Source organism: Artemia sp. Qi Xiang Cuo, chromosome 21, assembly GCF_049724085.1.
Source record: "Artemia sp. Qi Xiang Cuo chromosome 21, ASM4972408v1, whole genome shotgun sequence".
In the NCBI taxonomy this organism is placed as follows: domain Eukaryota; kingdom Metazoa; phylum Arthropoda; class Branchiopoda; order Anostraca; family Artemiidae; genus Artemia; species Artemia sp. Qi Xiang Cuo.
In genome coordinates, this window is record NC_142814.1 from 28,136,468 (window position 1) to 28,154,862 (window position 18,395).

The window sequence follows — 18,395 nt, forward strand, 5'->3', positions numbered from 1 at the left end:
CCAATCACTTTTGACTACCAGAAAGAGCACTAGCCGTGCTAATTTCGAATCGAATGAGCCCTTTTCCAAGTTTCTACGACAACTCCTTTGATACGGAGAGGCCTGATCTAAAGAAAAAAATAAATAAATAATACATTGTGTCAACATCGTTCTTTACTTAGGCAGCGCTATTGCGCTGCATATGATATGCTGGCCATGAACTAGGTTCTGTTTTTTTTTGCTAGTTAGCCTCCTGTCTTACCTTCCTCTTTCAGTATCCTTCAGAATTCTTTCATTCTACTATCCTTATGTGACGAGACCAATGCCTGCCTTTCCTTTTCTCTAATCACTCTTTTTTTCTTTCAATTAGCCTCTTATATTCTTTTCTAACTGTTCAAAATTGTAGGAAAATGTGGTCCTTCTTACTTGGGTCATTTTCTAAATCCACTAAATCTAACATATTCTGTAGTTCCACTTTCCTCTGTTAACACTCCTCATCAAACAACCCTACTTCCTTTTTCCTCTTTTTAACAATTTTTCCTTTACATACATTATATACTAAGTCCCCTAAACCTTCTGCTAACTTATCATCCGAGCACTCCGCCTCCTTTAACCTCTCTAATTCCATTTGAATACTCTCCTGTGAAAATATTTCCGCTATTCCTAGGTTTTCGTCAGCACCCCATTCCCTAACAAGCTCCTTCCTAATCTTCCGGCTACTATTCCCTTCCTTTCCTTGACCACTTATTGCCTCTATCATAGCTAGACCTAGTGGACGATTGGCTTCTAACTTAATCCCCAATTTCAGTTGCAAATGATCTGAACCAGCCCAGTTCAAAGCCTTTAGGCATAGCTGCCCTATCACAAAACGAACATCCAGCAGAGCATAGTCGACCACGCTAGGGCAGGCCCCGGAGACACCAGTAAACTCACCCCTTTCCCTATCCTTACCAATCCTCCCATTTCCAATAAATACTCCCATCTCCGCACACAGTGACAACAGCCTTTACTCATAAACATTCAACTTCCTTTTAGCGTCCCTGCTGCTCCATGGCCCTCCATAAGCTGGGGGGAACTAAATCCTCCTCTCCTCCAGCTACCAAACCACTCAGTTCTCGTTCTGCTCCCGTATATGCATTTAAATCACCAACTAACACAAAACAATCACCCGAGAATTTAATACGGTACTCCGATAATTCATTTTTAATATAAACCAAGTATCTTCTGACCTATAAGAACTATTATGTGGAGGGATATAAAGGGTTGCTAAAAGTAGATTCACTTCTTTAGTAATCACTTATCTAACCCAAATAATGTTCTCTGATTTGCTTATGAGTCTAGTATATTTTCTAAAAACACTTTCTTTTATAAGCACCAGGACCCCTCCGTATGACCATTTGTTCGACGCTAAATCCCACAAAACCTCTAACATATGAAAACCACGAAAAGTTCGTACGTTTGAAGAGGAGTGCCAGGTCCCTATCAACAGAGATACGTCAAACTCACTTATATCCGATTGTTGTTTATTCAATGTTCTAGTTTATTATGTTGTTCTAGAATATAATTTATTATGTTCTAGTTTACTCAATATACCTTGCACGTTCCACGAAATGAAGCGTAAAAGCGTCAAAAAAATTTGACGCTTTTACCTTTTTCGATTGCTTTTTTCATGATCGGTTTCAGGTGTTCCCGTGCCTCAAGCTGAGCCCGTGTGTAGTCGGGAGCAGTGGAAACTCCGAATCTTTTCAACTGCCTGTTATTTCTTAAAATCCAGTCTCTTGTTTCCGTGTCACACAACTTGTCGATAACAGGGCCCGATCGAAGCCTGTGCACGTCTCTTATCTGTGTCCTTTCAAGCTGAAGGACAGGTAGGGCATGATTCAAGAAAGCCAGAACTTCATCTTTTAGGCTCCGCAGCGGGGGGCTCCTGCGTGCCAAATCGTAGAGAATAATGTTGGCTATCTTCAGCTCCACTCCAAATTCGTTCGCTCTTCGATTCGAGAGAGCTAACTGCTGCGGGCGATCGCTAGCCTCCGAGGACAAGGAAGCATGCGCAGCACCGTAGCCCGAGATATCTTCTTGAACTTTATTTAGCTGCTGCTGAATGGCTGACGCGTTCAAGACAAGCCCGGGTATTGAATCGAGATTTTGCAACTTCGCATGAATGTCCTTTATACTTGAGCCAGATTTTTCTGGTTAACTGTCGCAGATTCCTCGGTTAGTTGCCTATCATTTGATTCCATATTTTTCTTGTATTTAGTTTGCCTCATTGTACATTGTGACAATAGATCACATTCTCATACGATTCTTCTTTCCTACCGCAAAAGTCACTTGCGTGTCAAAGCCTTTTCCCTAATCCAAAATCAGACCACTATCGTTCAGTCTTTTTCAAGCACAATGCCAATGCATCAACTCATTTTCGTAATCCAAAATCAGTCCACTATCATTCGTTCGTTTCAAAGCAAAATTAATGTCCTGCCTTGAGGCTATTGCAATAACTATAATCCGTTTGATGTCCGCTGCTTTAGAGCTGAATAATATAATTGTGGGGGGCATGTCAACCCCCCAAAATTATGCAATTGGCCCTATATGCTTTAAAACTAAATGTTACTTTAAAATAAATCAAACGGATTGTGTTTATGGTTGCCAATAAGACACCTCAGCAATATATCGAGAACGACTTGGGGTAATAAGTTGAAACTTTTGGATACTATTATTACTACTTCAGCTCTTACAGTTTAAATAAATAAATAGAGTGTAACTGTATCCAGGTTGTCAGTGATATTAAGTTTTATTTTTCAGGTCAACTTTAGAAGCTATAAAATTAAATTACAAAATACTTCTTTTTGTGTCAGGATTAAAAATTGTTGAAAAAGTTTCTCCAACATACAAATAGCAACCCATACTATGGATTCTTATAGAAAAAAACTGAAAAGATGTAAATTTTTTTTTTTCTATGAAAAAAGCTATGTCAATAAAAAACGAACAGAAATTAATTTAAAAAACTGTTTCCACAAAACAAGTTTTTCAAAGAAAATTAAAGTGCTGAATTAAGCCAAGAATGAGCAAAAATAAAGTCAAATAATCTTCCAAGCGTAAAGCTTCCAAGCAAATCATTATCAACAAATAAATGAACCTCAAAACCAACAGAAATTACAACAAATAGGCAAGTCAAACTCAAAACGAGCAAAAATTAACATGAGTAGGGCTGATAACCCCAATGCCTTCTCAAGACCAGAACACAATTTGCGCTTTACTGAAAATAAAATACGTTCGAAATGTTTTCACTTTTCTTACTTTCATAAATAAAAAGTAATCAAAACTTTTAAGGAATCAGTACATGTGAATTAAACTGACAATCCACGGTCATTTGTTTTGTTGTTGTTGTTTTTTTTTTTTTTTTTTTTAGTAAAGCGCAAATTGTGTTCTGGTCTTCAGAAGGCATGGGGGCTATCAGCCCTAATCATGTAATTTTTTGCTCGTTTTGAGTTTGACTTGGCTATTTATTGTAATTTCTGTTCGTTTTGAGTTTGATTTATTTATTGATAAGGATTTGTGGTAGTTTCACGCTTGAAAGATTATTTGACTTTATTTTTGATGATTCTTAGCTTAATGGAGCTCTTTACTTTTCTTTCAAAAACTTGTCTTGTGGAAAAGTTGTTTAAATTAATTTTCTAGTAAAGAAGATGAAGGATATTTTCTTGCCGATCTTAGATACTAGATCCGAAGATACTTTGTCTGTGACGTAAATAGTGAAGAGGCTTTCTGCAGTCAACGGAATTCATGTTTTGATTTCAGCTTTCAACTTATGTTAAGTAAAAAAGTATAAGTTTTGATAGAAACATGTTTTCTTGACATTTAAAGTTATTTTCTTTTCCTAAACATAATCACTTAGAGTATCTATTAGCATCTGAAGCTCACTGGGGGACTTAGCTACCAAGACTGAGTCATCGACAAAAAGCAGCACTGATAGGAAATACTTTCATCTTCAAATCTCGTTCTTTTTGAATAGTCTAATAAAAAATAAATATGTTTTAAGCTAAAAGTTTGAGCTAAGGAACTTTTCTTCTTATATTTTAATATTTCTTCTTTTTCTTATTTTTTCTCAAAGAATCTTATATGATTAATTGTCATTGTTTTATACAGAAAATTAATAATTGTCAACATCAAGAAGCCCGTAATTTTTTATTATATCCTAGCAGGGCCATATCAAGGATCTTTTTTCGGGGAGGGGGGAGTACAAAAGAATTTTTCGGGGGGAGGTTTAAAAAAAACTTTAATAAATGCATCAACAATTGTTTATATTCATTTTTGTTATGTTTTTACGAATAGGACAAACATTTCAATGTGGGTTCAAACCCCCTACCCCCCTCTTCCTCCTAGATACCACTTTGTATCCTAGCAAGATGAACTCTTCTTTATAATATTGACAAGTCAAGTCTCAAAACACAAGATTTGGGAAACAATAAGAAATGAAAACGCAGGATTTGACTCACTAGATCCTTGGTTTTTGATGTATGATTTTTCACATTAATAGTGGGTCTGTTTCAGATGAAGCTTCACCTCAAATTCAATTTTATGATGTCTCAAACAACTTATATGAAACACCAGAAGGGCAACTCCTAGTCAGGCCAGGAGCAGTTATCCACATTGACTGTATTTTTCCACGGAAGATTGGTGTTCCGCAATGGACATACACTCAAAAAGACCGTCACTATCCGACAGGTGTGTATGTGTCCAAAATGAAAACATAGTCCCTCTGAAAGCTGCAAAGGTAGTTACGTATAACTACCTTTAACTACCGACCACACTGTTGTCCTTGGTCTGTTTAAAATGGGTTTATCTGTGTGCACTCGGAATTTAGCTAAACTACTATGCAGGTAAATTTTTAATAAATATTTGATATGTAGAGTTGGTTAGGTATTAAATATAGCGTAATGCGTTCTGGGCTGCCTGCTTTCCATAATTCTCCGTTGTAATTTCGATAGTCTTGTTATTAAGTATTAAATTTTCATCACATTTTGTATATTTCATTATGATTAAACTAACATCACTTCTTAAGTGTGGTCAGTATTAATACGTAAGTACCACAGCGAATAATGGTCAAATCCCATTATATTCACATGTGTTAACAAAACAAAACAGACTTATAAATTGTTCGTTTCCTTTTTTTAATTTAAAATCACATATTTTATATCTTTAGTTGTAGTACTAATTTGTTTTAAATGTTTCATTAGTTCTGAACTTTCTTTTCTTTAATGAGATTTGGCAACCAGATGGAAGATTGGCGTTCCAGTATATATCTTCCTCAATTTCAAAAGATCTGCCTTCATTCTGCACTCTGATTCATTTAACATGACGATTTGGTTTGAAAAATTAACATATACCAACCCGCAGGTATTACAGATCGAAAACGTTATGCGCAATGTAATCATGAATAGCATTTACTCGGGTGGCCCTACATGTAAGGGTGGGGGATGTAGTAAAGAAATAAAGCAAAAAGCAATGGCATCGTTTTTTTTTCAGTTAAAAAACAAAAACAAAAAGAAACTAAACTTCAGGTAAAAATCACAACGAATCCAAAATGAAATAATGGACAAAGAAATCTGAGTTTAAAAAATATGACCAAAATTCATAAAAGCTAAAAATTAAAGGTTAACCTGAGAAAATATCAATAAGTTCCCAAAAAGTGAAATATGCACAATAAAGAATATGAAATTTTTAACGTAAAGTACTAATTTAGTTGCTAAACGATTTGAAATCTTGGAAGAAAAGGAAGTTTTTGTCCCACCACCTGAACAATTAAAAGAAATAAAGGTGGCAATATGTCTTTATAATGACAAAAGACAAGCCGAGGCAAAAGTAAAAGATCCAATAAAATAGATGTAATGTTGCAAAGGCACCGCTTCTAATTTAAGGTCCATTTGGACGTCATAACATCAAGAAAAGGCTCAAATTGTCTGCGTTTAGAAGACAAGTGACAGTGAGACTCCATATATAGATGCCTGCCACATGCCGAGGGCCGGAGCACGGTGGCGAATATATATGTGTATTTATATATACACACATATATATATATATATATATATATATATATATATATATATATATATATATATATATATATATATAATATATATATATATATATATATATATATATGTATATTATATATATATGTGTGGCACAATTCGAGAGAGCTCGTCTGAGGAAGGCGAATTCATGTACTTGTAGAAAACAGCCATCGATGCTACATCAAACCTTTCATTTAGAGGCTGGATATATATATATATATATATATATATATATATATATATATATATATATATATATATATATATAAAGAAAGTAAAAGGGGTAAAGCCTCGAAACCCGTTAAGGCAGGTGGTATTTCTTCTGAGGAGCCCTAAACGGAATGTTCTAATTGGAAATATTTTGCTAGATTAAGGTGTTTTTGCTTGTAAATTTACCACAACTTACATTAATTGATAATAACTTTACATGGATTTGGACATTTCCATCTGGTTGATGGTTTGATTATGCTGTTTGGTCCTAGGTAGTCGAATAGATAAGTAAAGTGAAAGCCTCGTTCAAGTGCACATTTGTCTCAAGTTCTGGATTAGGACGACAGTTTGTTTTTTTTTTTTTTTTTTTTTTTTTTTTTTTTTTTTCGCCAAGTAATTACCTCTTAAACATAATATTTATATATATATATATATATATATATATATATATATATATATATATATATATATATATATATATATATATATATATATATATATATATATATATATATAGTAGTAGTAGTAGTGGTAGTAGTAATGTTTATCTGAAATGTGGGCAATATTTTAGTCCCAGTAATTTCAGGATGGTCAATGGAAAGAAATGAAAGAGATTTGAACTACCGAATTTCAGTGATTTATGCGAAATATGAAGATACTGGAATTTTTACTTGTGCCACGCCTCATGGGCATGCCAACAGCATTGCTCTAGTTGTCAAAGGTTAGTTAAAGAGTCAAAGAATTCTTCAATGGTTTCTAAAGCTTATAGTCTAATTAATCGCAGAATCACAGGAAATTCTTAAGGGGATGTAGTTGTCTATTGCTACATTTTCAGGTTCTCTTGTCGGCAAATTTGCCAAAGGATAAAGGACCTCTCCGAGGGGCTTAGTTGTATATATATATTAGTTGTATATATATATATATATATATATATATATATATATATATATATATATATATATATATATATATATATATATATATATATATATATATATATATATATATATATAATCAAGAATTTGGGGGTTGACTTTGGCCTAATTGCTTCTATAAGACACTGAAATATAGTTACCTTTTCTCGGCTAGTCTGTCAATCAAGTCGGATGACAGCGCAGAAATTCCCAAAGCGGCAAGGTCAGTCAAATGACAATTTCTTTGAATGGATTTTAATTTTTTTTCCAGCTCTTATAATAGAGTATTTTAGTTACTTACATGTCCCATAATAAAATGTTAATCGAAGTGTCAAATTTATAGAAAAAACAAAATTCTATACTTAAATTGGATTCAAATATAACCGAATATTAATAAATATCTATAATTAACACTATTTCATACCTTAAATGGTTTTTCTAAGATATATTTGACCTTAGGTGTAGGCTTTTAGTTCTCTCTCGTTTATTTAAATCTATTACCTAAGTTCTACAAGTTATATCAAGGCCACCAACATAATTCTAAATAGTTTGACCACACAAACTAAAAATTTTTATAATGGACGAGATAGGCCAAGTCTTAGCGTACCACATCCCCTTAATTGGATATATATGAAGGGTGAAAGAGACTTCTTAAATTGACAAAATAAAAAATTATCAATACCCAAAGTAATAGGTTAAAAATTAAAGTTCTGTGCTATTTTCCTTACTAATCAACACCATTCAGCTTTGAAACCCTAAAATAGTATGTTGATATTTTTTCTTGGCATATCTTTGCATCAATCTCTCATGTAATTTATATATGAACTATTGAGTTAAATAGAATAATTTAATATTAGTATTTTTCAAAGTTAATAAAACCAACTGAGAATTATCCGCCTCTTTTAAATTTTTTTTGCTTCCTCTCTTCCAACTTTCGAAAGATTAGGAATAAAGCTGTAAAAGAGACGTATGAGACTCGAATGTAATTAAAGTTTTAAAGGGTGAGTTGATCATTAAAAAAAATTCTTATCCTATTTGAGAACAGCTGAATATAATTTGGTTCAGTAGAGGAACAATCAAGTTTGGGTAATATTTTATATTTTTGTGTTTCCAATTTTTTTAATTGAATTGGGGGACAAGATTGATTTTGTTTGTATCTAGAAGTTTTTATTACTTAAAGTTAATAGTTATTGTTACAGCAAACTATCTTATTCAGAATTCTAGAGTCTTATTAAAATGTTTCCAGCATCCATTGCTTAATATTTTTTCCTAGTTAATCCTTTTTTTGCAATATCTATTAATTTGGACTTCAAGATAACAACTGGTTTGGTAAATTCTCTAATGTAGTTTATATCCTTATGTTAAAGTGTAATTTTCTGCAACTCTAGTTTAAATTTAATCGTAAAAGAATCGGCTGAAACACCAAAAAGCTAACTGCAAAATCTTGTATGAAAATTGTTCCTAAAAAGTGTTTAATACATACTTTTGAATCTAAAAAAAATATCTTTATTAGAGAGCATTCCAAAACAATGTGATTCTTTTTTTGTAGTATTAAAACAAGAAAATTTTGACATTTATAATCAGTAAACTTAAATATAAGGAGGAGTAAATAGCTAAATAGGGGATTCCAATGGACTTATAAAACTGAGCCAGGAAGCACACTGGGAATTTTAGCTTTCTTAAGTATAGGCCTACACAGTAAACTAATAAAAAGAGCTTATTCTAATTTTGGCTAATGAAACAAAAAGTCGACATGAGTTTTGTAAAATTGGGGCATTAAATATATGTTCTAATGAACTTACAATTCCAATAGACTTATAAAACTGAGTGAGAAAACACTCTGGAAATTTTAGCTTTCTTAAATATACACAATAAACTTATAAAAGGCTTTGTCTAACTTCAGCTAATGAAACAAACAAAGTCAACATGAGTCTTGTAAAATTGGGGCATTAAATATAGGTTTTACTTCTTACCTCTCTTTAACTTTTCCACGAAGTAGGTGTAACCTCGTCATATAGAAAATAATTTTGAGGTGTCAATCTTTGTCTGTATCTTTGAGAAGTTGAGGACAAAAGTTGCAGTTATTCCTTAAGTATCATGCTTCTGCAACATTAAGTTTTTTTATGCAACATATAAGGCTCATTCACTTAGTGAACACTATCAGAAAATCTTGCACAAAATGCGAAGCTTATATTTATGTTTGCGTTCTTGAACTTATCACAAAGATCTTCATCGAAAGCATGTAATCCAGAGTTTTCAAAAAAGGCTCTGATTTTGCTCTTTAGGGCAATAAATTAAGTAAGTTATGAAAAGATACACAGGGGGAAAGGAGCATCATGAAATTGGCAAAGAATAAGCATAATTTACCAAATAGTGAAAGAGAAAAACAACATTTTGGTCCCCGAACGTAAAGCATCTGTCCCTATTTAAATAATGGCTTTTCAGACAAACTAGGTGAACAAACTACTATTTCCACTAGCTTACTGCAGCACCAAGCACCTTGAGGCCAACGCCGCCGCGCACGCTCCTCGTCCATGCCAAACTATTCGAAGCCTCCCTCTTTACACCCTCCCAAAAGGCCAAGAAGTTCCTATTTCCCATAAATCTTCCCTTACGACATTTTCCCGCCCCATCCAGGAATAACCTGCTTTTTTACCCTAGACGGTTGGCCGACAAGGGCAATCTTTGGTAATATGTCATTTTTCATCCGCAGAACTTGTCTTAGCCATCTTATCCTTTCTCTCAGTATAGCCCTTGAAAGCGGGATTGAACTGTTCTTCACTAGCTCGTATGTTAGGATGCATCACCTTTTCTAAAAAGGGGGACTACAATTGAGGTTGAACATTGTGAAGACCAAAGAGGTTTTTGAGATACCAGAAAATATTACAGATATTAATGAATGGGTCCAATTTCTGCTCCAAGTCCAGAGACAAGTTTGAATACTATCTTTTCCAGGTGCATAAAATCCCTTCGTTCTCTTGAATTACTTCCAATTCTCCTCTGAGGAGAGGTTCCAGATTACTGCTCCAGATCCTCTTGGCTAGGCGGTGCTTGAAGGATCTCATACACCTCTAATATGCGTTTAACTTCTATTGTCGAATCCTTGCTCTTACCTAGCCTTTCTTTTTCTTTTCTAAATACTCTGGCCAACTTTCCGCAGGCGGCATTTAAACTGTTTTGACTTCTATATCCCTAAATTATCCTTGAGAAGTTGTAAAACTTCCCAATTTTTACATGAATAGAAAGCTCTCCAAAGTTGATCTGCTTTCTGCTCTTCAAATGCTAGCTTTTTCATTTAATCAATCTTTTGTACTCTCTTCTTATTCCTTTAAAATCACTAATGGCTTATCATTCTCTTTTTGGCAGAAAATTTTCTTTTCAGAAAAACTGCCTTTTTGGCAGAAAAACTTTTCGGCTGCAAGCTCCTACTGCTTGCTCTGCGTAGCGCATTCCTCGTCGAAAAAGCTCCTCTTTTCCTCTGTTCACGTTTTTACTATTTTCTTACCTCCAATATACACAATTCTAGCGATTCTCTCTTTGAAATCTTCAGTGTTTCCTTCGATTGCTATTGTTGCAATCTATTCCAATTTCTATAGGAGCTCTTCATGTGAAATATATTCTTTAAATTTAATCTCTCCTTTCTGTTCTAAGTTTAACGCTTCATTTACCACCTCCTTCCGTATAAGAGGATCCACGATTGTTTTAAGCATCTTTTCTTCTGACTTTTCCTGATTCCTACTAAACAATATTAATGAAGCCCCAATGGGCATGTGATCAGATCAGGCCATCGACCAAACCTCACGATCCCTGCGAAAGGGCAAAAGAAACATATCAGCTACAATATAGTCAATAACGCTTTGAGATCTACCTGAAAAATACAAAAACCTCCGTAGGGTCATCCTTCCCCAACCTCCCATTAAAAATGAATAAATCTTCCTTACCACATAACTCCAGTAAATGCCTAATCAATTTAATATTTTTACGAAAATGGTCGTTACTTGTCCTTTGCGGTATCTTAATTAAAAAATTAAAACCTGATTTGGAATGTCCGTCTTCTAGGGCACACCAATTCACAAAGGCCTCCTGAGAAGAACCAGTGTAGGCCTTGAAGATACCTAAGAATAAAAATAAATCGGCACGAAAACGTTTCTTAAATTCACAAGACTCTTCAAAAAGAAAACTCCATGTGTCCTAATCGGAGAATGAGTTATTTTCCAGAAGAAGATACACCGAACAAAAATAGCATGAAATTGTGCCACTTTTACTCCAAGCCAAACTTAATTAACAGACGCACTTTTAAGTCTTTGAACAGATTTTCTTCTTCTTCATAACTTAGAAATTAAAACACGAACATCTTCATAATTTCGGCCATTTTTCTTTACCTATTTCTATGTGCCCAAAAATAATATACCCATCAACTGATACAAAACAATCCAACCAAGTTTCAACTAAAGACACAATATGGGATTCTTTCTCTGATAGGAGGCGTTGGATTTTGTCATGAGCAAAACACTGAACATTCCAGTGAGCTGATTCAAGTTCTAGTAAGCCATGGTCCCACTTATATTACTCACATTGTACTATATCACTAATTGGTGATTATTTGAAAATAATGGCCTAGGTGTTGTTTTTTCATGAGATTCATCAACTTGTTTTTGTATTTCATCTGTGTTATGATGGGGGCTCTTAGAGGGCTGTTAAGATCCATCATTTGGGCTGTGAGAGATGGTGAAATATGGCGTAGCACTGAATAGCTGCTTCGCAACCATGCCTAGTTTAGCTTATTACTGCTAGTGTTCCTAGTTTCTTGCCCTGGTTATGTAAGTAATCAAAGACTTGACCCTTTTGACTTTGCTTAGTGCAGTATTCATGCCAGTTATAATCAAAAAATTGACGATTTACAAACTTTATTCCCTTCGTCATGTAGTAGCGACATCTAGATTCGTAGCGCCATCTACAATCATCACTTTACGGCAGTTTGGACTCCTAAAAAGCCAACCAGATGGCAATGTTGTGACGTTGCTGGACTCTGAAGACTTAGTTCACCGAACTAAACGTAAAAGGTTATCGAGGAGGAAAGTGGAATAAGCGTTTCAGCATTCCAGTGCATATTTCGGAGGAAAGGTCGAACCATAAACGAATTCATAGACCAAGGACATTGACAGTGGTTAACTGTAGACCCCCGTTTGAAATCCCACCCATTCCACGACCCTGGTATAACGACCCGGCGCCTCATCCTGTTCATGCATCCCCTCCAATGCTTGAACCAGAGTGGTTTTCAGTGAAGGTGAAAATCTAAGGTTCTTACTCTGCAACACCCGGTCACTGAACAACAAAATGGACGAGCTTCAGGTCCTCATGAAACAAAATTGCTGTCCCATAGCAGCAGTGACCGAATGTTGGGACGTTACTGATGAGATGGGTCATATTGAAGATTATACGAGCTTTTTCAATATAAGGCGTGATTGTGGTCTAGGGCGCCGTGTTGGAGGTGTCGGTTTGTATTTTTGACAAGACATTCCGTGCGAACTGTTAAGCAAACCTACTGACTCCTGTCACGAAGTGATTTGGGCCGGGTGCAAACCCCCATTCCTGTCAAGAAAGATATCGTGCCTCGTCATCTCGGTAGTGTACTATCCCGAGAGTGTAAAAAACAGGAAAGATTTAATTCAATATCTACAAATATTTATAGACAACATCCGTCGACAGTATGCAGCTCCCGCATTTATTATTGCTGGAGTCTTTAATCAAACAAATAAGCAGTGGATGTCGAATATGCTAGACCTGAAACCAGTAGGGGCAGTTCCGACCCACCAAAGTGGGAGCATACTTGACCTAATTTTCAAGGACCTTTCCAACCAATACCTACCACCGTGCTCTTTAGGCCCATTACGGAACTCAGACCACTTTGTGATTATCTAGGAGATCAAAGCCTTAACCTTACGTCTCGACCCTTACCCTTACGGGTGCCTAAAAGGCAGTAGCACGACCCACTATTAAGTAAAACTTTACCACTTAATAGTAGATTGGCTAGACAAAGGGGGTACCATAGTTGATCTCGTTTTGGCCGATTATTGCAAGGCATTCGACCTGATCCATCACATCACGGCTTTGAAGAATCTAAAACGAATGTGCACTAGAAAGACTATTCTGCTATTAATATTAGACTTCCTGAGACATCGATACCAGTGCGTCTATGCGCTTTTTCAGGGAGACCTTTATTTGGAGTGGGTGGAGCCAACATGTGGTGCCCCTCAAGGCACCAAACTTGCTGCTCTCTTATTTTTAGTCGTCATTAACTGCTTTTTATTTGACAACACTGACGAACAATTCAAATTTGTGGACGATTTGTCAGCCTTGCTGAAATACCTCATTGAGAAATCTCAAATAATCCCTCAGTTCGATAGTGACCTAAAAGATAAATTCAATGACCAATTCAGTACAAACGAGCTCTTGCCCACATCAATAACCCCCAATCTAGCCAAAGTGACCGAGTTATTTATTTACCGTGAACTTTAGTCGCAAATAAGCCCTTGCCTTGACCCTTACCAGTACGGGTGCCTGAAAGGCGGTAGCACGACTCACTATTAAGTAAGACTTTACCACTTAATAGTAAATTGGCTAGACAAAAGGGGATACCATAGTTGATCTCTTTTTGGCCGATTATTGCAAGGCATTCGACCTGATCCATCACATCACGACTTTGCAGAATCTAAAACGAATGTGCGCTAGAAAGACTATTCTGCTATTAATAGTAGACTTCCTGAGACATCGATACCAGTGCGTCTATGCGCTTTTCCAGGGAGACCTTTATTTGGAGTGGGTTGAGCCAACATGTGGTCCCCCTCAAGGCACCAAACTTGCTGCTCTCTTATTTTTAGTCGTCATTAACTGCTTTTTATTTGACAACACTGACGAAAAATTCAAATTTGTGGACGATTTGTCAGCCTTGCTGAAATACCTAATTGAGAAATCTCAAATAATCCCTCAGTTCGATTGTGACCTAAAAGATAAATTCAATGACCAATGCAGTACAAACGGGCTCCAGGTTAATGTGAAGAAGACCAAAGTGATGCGCTTCAATCATCTAAAAAGAGATGCTGTTTGCCCTGACCCTTGGTACCCTACCACGTCGACTGCAGTTGTCCTTGGTGTGACATTCAGTGACGATTGTTCGTTTGGGCCATACGTCACGAATCTTGTGAGAAAGTTCAACTACGCGCTGCGATACTTAACCTCACTGCGTCAATTGGTGTTTTCTATAAAGCAATTGCTGCTTGCGTACACGTGTCACGTACGCCCTCTGCTTGAATGCGTGTGCCCAGTTTGGGGGCCTCAAGTGCATAACATTGACCACCTTAATAATGAACTTGAGACAGTGCAAAAACGAGCCCTAAAAATCATTCTAGAAATCAAATATGTTACTTATGATTCAGCCGTCGCGGCTCTACGAATCCCAACACCTAAAGAACAAAGGTATAAGCTGATGTGCAAATTTGGGCATTCCGTTCATTCGAGTAATAAACACTGATCCCTACTACCCCCCCCCCCCCCGGCGCCACAGTCAACAGAAACACAAGCCGCATGAATAAGCTCGAACCAGTACGCTGCAGGCCAATCGTTTCAGCAATTCATTAGTTCCTATTTTTACTGTATACTTTGGCACTACTACATTTCGCCTGCCTCTCTATAAATTCTGAAAAAAAAAACCAAAAAGGCTTTCTTTTGCTTTTGTCACATGGTTAAAGCCTGTTTTGAAATATTTTTTCTACTTTTCTGGAAGTAATATTAAACGCAAAAATTTTCATCCCAACATTCAAAACCGTGCCTCGTAAATATGCCTCCATATTGACCTTTCGAGCTTCTTGCAAAGCTCCTTTAAGCAATATTCTTGCATCCAACTCTTGCTTCGAGTAATCTGATGCTACTCCTATGCCGAACCATTTCAACAGCTGAGAAGAATGCAGTACGTAATCACGGGAAATCTGTTGGTGAGCATAACAAGCAGAGGCCGCACCTCTTTGGAAGACTTTAGCCTAAAAACATCTCTAGGGTCGTGGATCCTAAGCTGGATATCCGGCACCACCTTATTTAGTTATTGTATAATGTCGTTTGCTAATGAAGGGCCTTTATTCACTGGTGCAAACTTATAAATGATAAGATTTGCTCTTCTGGAGCAAATCTTAAAATCTCTAAAAACAAAGGCTTTTTTGTGCTTTCACCAGATCCTTACGTATACAATCTATATCAGATTTTTTTCACGTTGGAAATCATCAAATTTATAACTATTTTCATTATTAGTGGATAGCATATTAAATTCCATCCGAATTCCTTTCAAATCTTCCACAATCAAGTTTATAGTATTGAATTTTGTGAGCTTAGAGTAAATCTGTGCCAAAACTTCTTGATTTTCTCCCGTTTCTCCCTATAAAACTTAAATAAATATGAAGAATAGATCAACTTATCTCTAAGCGTAATTTCTTAATAATTGCTCTAACTTATCTAATGTAATTATTCTCCACTATAATTATCCAATTAGTGTATGTATAATTGTTATGAAATATAAAACTGCCTTCTCAAAGCACAGAGTTACGAAAAAGTTCAGAAAATGCATAGGTTCAAATTGAATGAATGCCAAGTCATATCCGATTTATTATATTATGTATATTTTGGAACCTCACTGAATGAAAACGACTGATACGTATATCATCAGTCGGCTTTTTGGTAATTTGTATTTGCAGAAATAAGTTGCATAAGCTGCAAAGCGGAAAAAGAATTATATGTTCCAACTTCGCTCTTAATGTTCATCAGATTTTTTTATCAAATTAATTTTAGTGAGAAGATTATTTGACATGTCACAATGAGTTAAGTTAAAATTTTTGTTAAAGTTAAGTTAGTTAAAAATATAATATACTATAATATACTATAGTATATAATATGATAGCATAAGTTAAACATAACTATACATGAACTAGCCTACAATATACTGTATATTGTAGGCTAGTTTGTGTATAGTTATGTTTAACTTATGCTATCATAAAACTGGATCTTTTGGTTGATGTGATGTAAATTGTGCAAGGATTTGTGTAGAATTTTAATTTATCTTAAGTCCTATCAAGGGCAAAGACGCTAAAGACATTTGTATTGACCATTATTTTTCAGATGTTTCGTGCAGCATGGTAGTAGATGTAGCTCCTCCTTTATTTGTAAACTTAAGTGGAGTGCATGCTGGCCAACAAGCTTCTTATTCATGTGCAGAGGGTTATCGACTAATCGGAGAAAATAAAGCCACTTGTCTCCAATCTGGTAAATCGATTTAACTTCTTGAAGAGACCAAAAGACATGATAAGACGTCCTAAATGTTACAAGTATTCATTTGAAATTAATGTACGTCCTTAAACAGAAGAAACCCTATTATGCAAGCAGTAAGACCAGTTCCAGTAGGTATGGGTTTTATTTCACTCCCTCCTTCCTCTGAAACTCTATAGACTGTTATTTTTCAAAGTACATTCTCTTACTCTGAGAATCATGAAGTTTTTATATTTCTCGGGTAAAAATCGATTGTCTAGGTGAGCCCCTCCTCTATTCAAGAACAAATTCACCCTTTTAAAATAAGCTCCTAGGTATGATCTGGGTAACTATGTTCCTAAGATGTTATTTCTTTTGATGGATGGTTGCGTACTACAGACAATGAGATGCATAAATAACATACTTATCAATTTTTTATGTATTAACACTTAAGTTCCAGAATAAAGTTAAACTTCGGACTTAAGTATTATCATTTTTTACTCTGATTTAACCTGAACTGACCTTAAAGTCTTCCTTAACGTCGCCATATCTTTTTTGTGATTTTTATAAAATATGTTCTAGAGCAGCTGAAGTATTTGCAAAATATAAAATATTCTGTAGTGTAAAATTTATTTCTAAACAAAACAAAAAATTTATATTCACTTGGGATGTGTCAATTATCTTAGAGCAGGGTTATTCCCTCTAGGCAGTGTTATTACTGAAGGAATTTTCGTAGCATTGCCGAAGTAGACACCAGTACCACATTGGCTCAACAAGGACCAATATGTTGACATCTATTTTAAATTCAGGTTTTCCTGCTAAAACACGCTTTTGACATTGTAAAGAAAAAAAATTAACCCAATAGCATAGGTGAATTTTCAACAGTAAAGAAGGAATTAATTGAGAGGCATATGAGAAAGCCTTGTTGCTAATAAAAACAAGTAAATCCTTTCATGTCTGTCGGATATGGCTATGGGATCCATTATTTTCTAGATCAGAAGGTTATTTAATAAATTGTTCTCCTGTTCTCCAAAACGTTTGTTTCCCACATCATACAGGCAATGTGGCTTATTTTTATCAAGTTAAATTAATAAAGAAGGGATATTTGTACTGGATTTGTAGGCAGTACCTAATCTAACGTCTAAAAGAGTTACAAGATCCATTTTAGGCGGAAGTAAATGGAAGTTTAGCAAAACCACAGCTGTTTTTTTCAATTTTCGGTCTTCGTTTCCAAGCTTTGCAGGTATATTAGCGTTCTCAGTGGCCGACAGCTTACGTTTATTTTGGGAACATATAAATGTACAAGCAAACGGGCTTGTCAGTCGACTAGATTGGGGCTGGATTGGCTTGAAATTAACTAATCTAAAGAGTAACATGAATCATTGTGTGTGAGAGTAAAAAGGCTAAAACGTTAGAAAACTAAGAGCCATATTTTTATCCTTGTTTTCTTGTTTTGCAGGCGTAATCTTCATTTTATAGTTTTCAATTGTCTTCTGTTCACTGTTGATTATCCTTGCGTAATGAAAATACATTTAGACATAATATCTACCAAACCAATTTTTGACGAATCCTTAAAATATGGATTTGAAAAATATATAAATTTAGTGATAGCGACCGCAAACAGTCCCAATGAAGACACTGTTTGATTGACGCATTCACCCATAAGGCCAAAACTCTTCATACTGTTATCTCTTCATAGAAGGCCAAAAATGAATATGAAGTACTCTTTTTTTTTCAGATTGAAGCTGTAATCCACACTTCTAATAAATTGAAACTTTATGAGGCCAATGAAATCTTTACGAAAATGGTGTTTATTAAGGATGATGTATCTCTAAAACTGTTTGAATTTAAACACAACCATTTGACAGTTTTGTTTCATTTTTTAAATGTTTTGCAATAAGCTAATACTATCAAAACAGCTATTATGGGT

The 18,395-nt window shown here is 35.2% G+C and overlaps 1 protein-coding gene across 3 annotated transcripts in view; it reads left to right on the plus strand.

The window, feature by feature from the left end:
- Positions 1-18,395, plus strand: part of LOC148939408 (locomotion-related protein Hikaru genki-like) — a 90,619-nt gene that overhangs the window by 49,082 nt on the left and 23,142 nt on the right. For 2 of the 3 annotated variants that reach the window (XM_089106774.1, XM_089106776.1), the window contains exons 5-7: positions 4,531-4,704; positions 6,850-6,984; positions 16,340-16,483. In XM_089106774.1, the coding sequence (XP_088962900.1) occupies positions 4,531-4,704; positions 6,850-6,984; positions 16,340-16,483 (453 nt within the window). The remainder of the gene's footprint in view (positions 1-4,530; positions 4,705-6,849; positions 6,985-16,339; positions 16,484-18,395) is intronic. The other variant, XM_089106777.1, reaches the window with a different exon arrangement.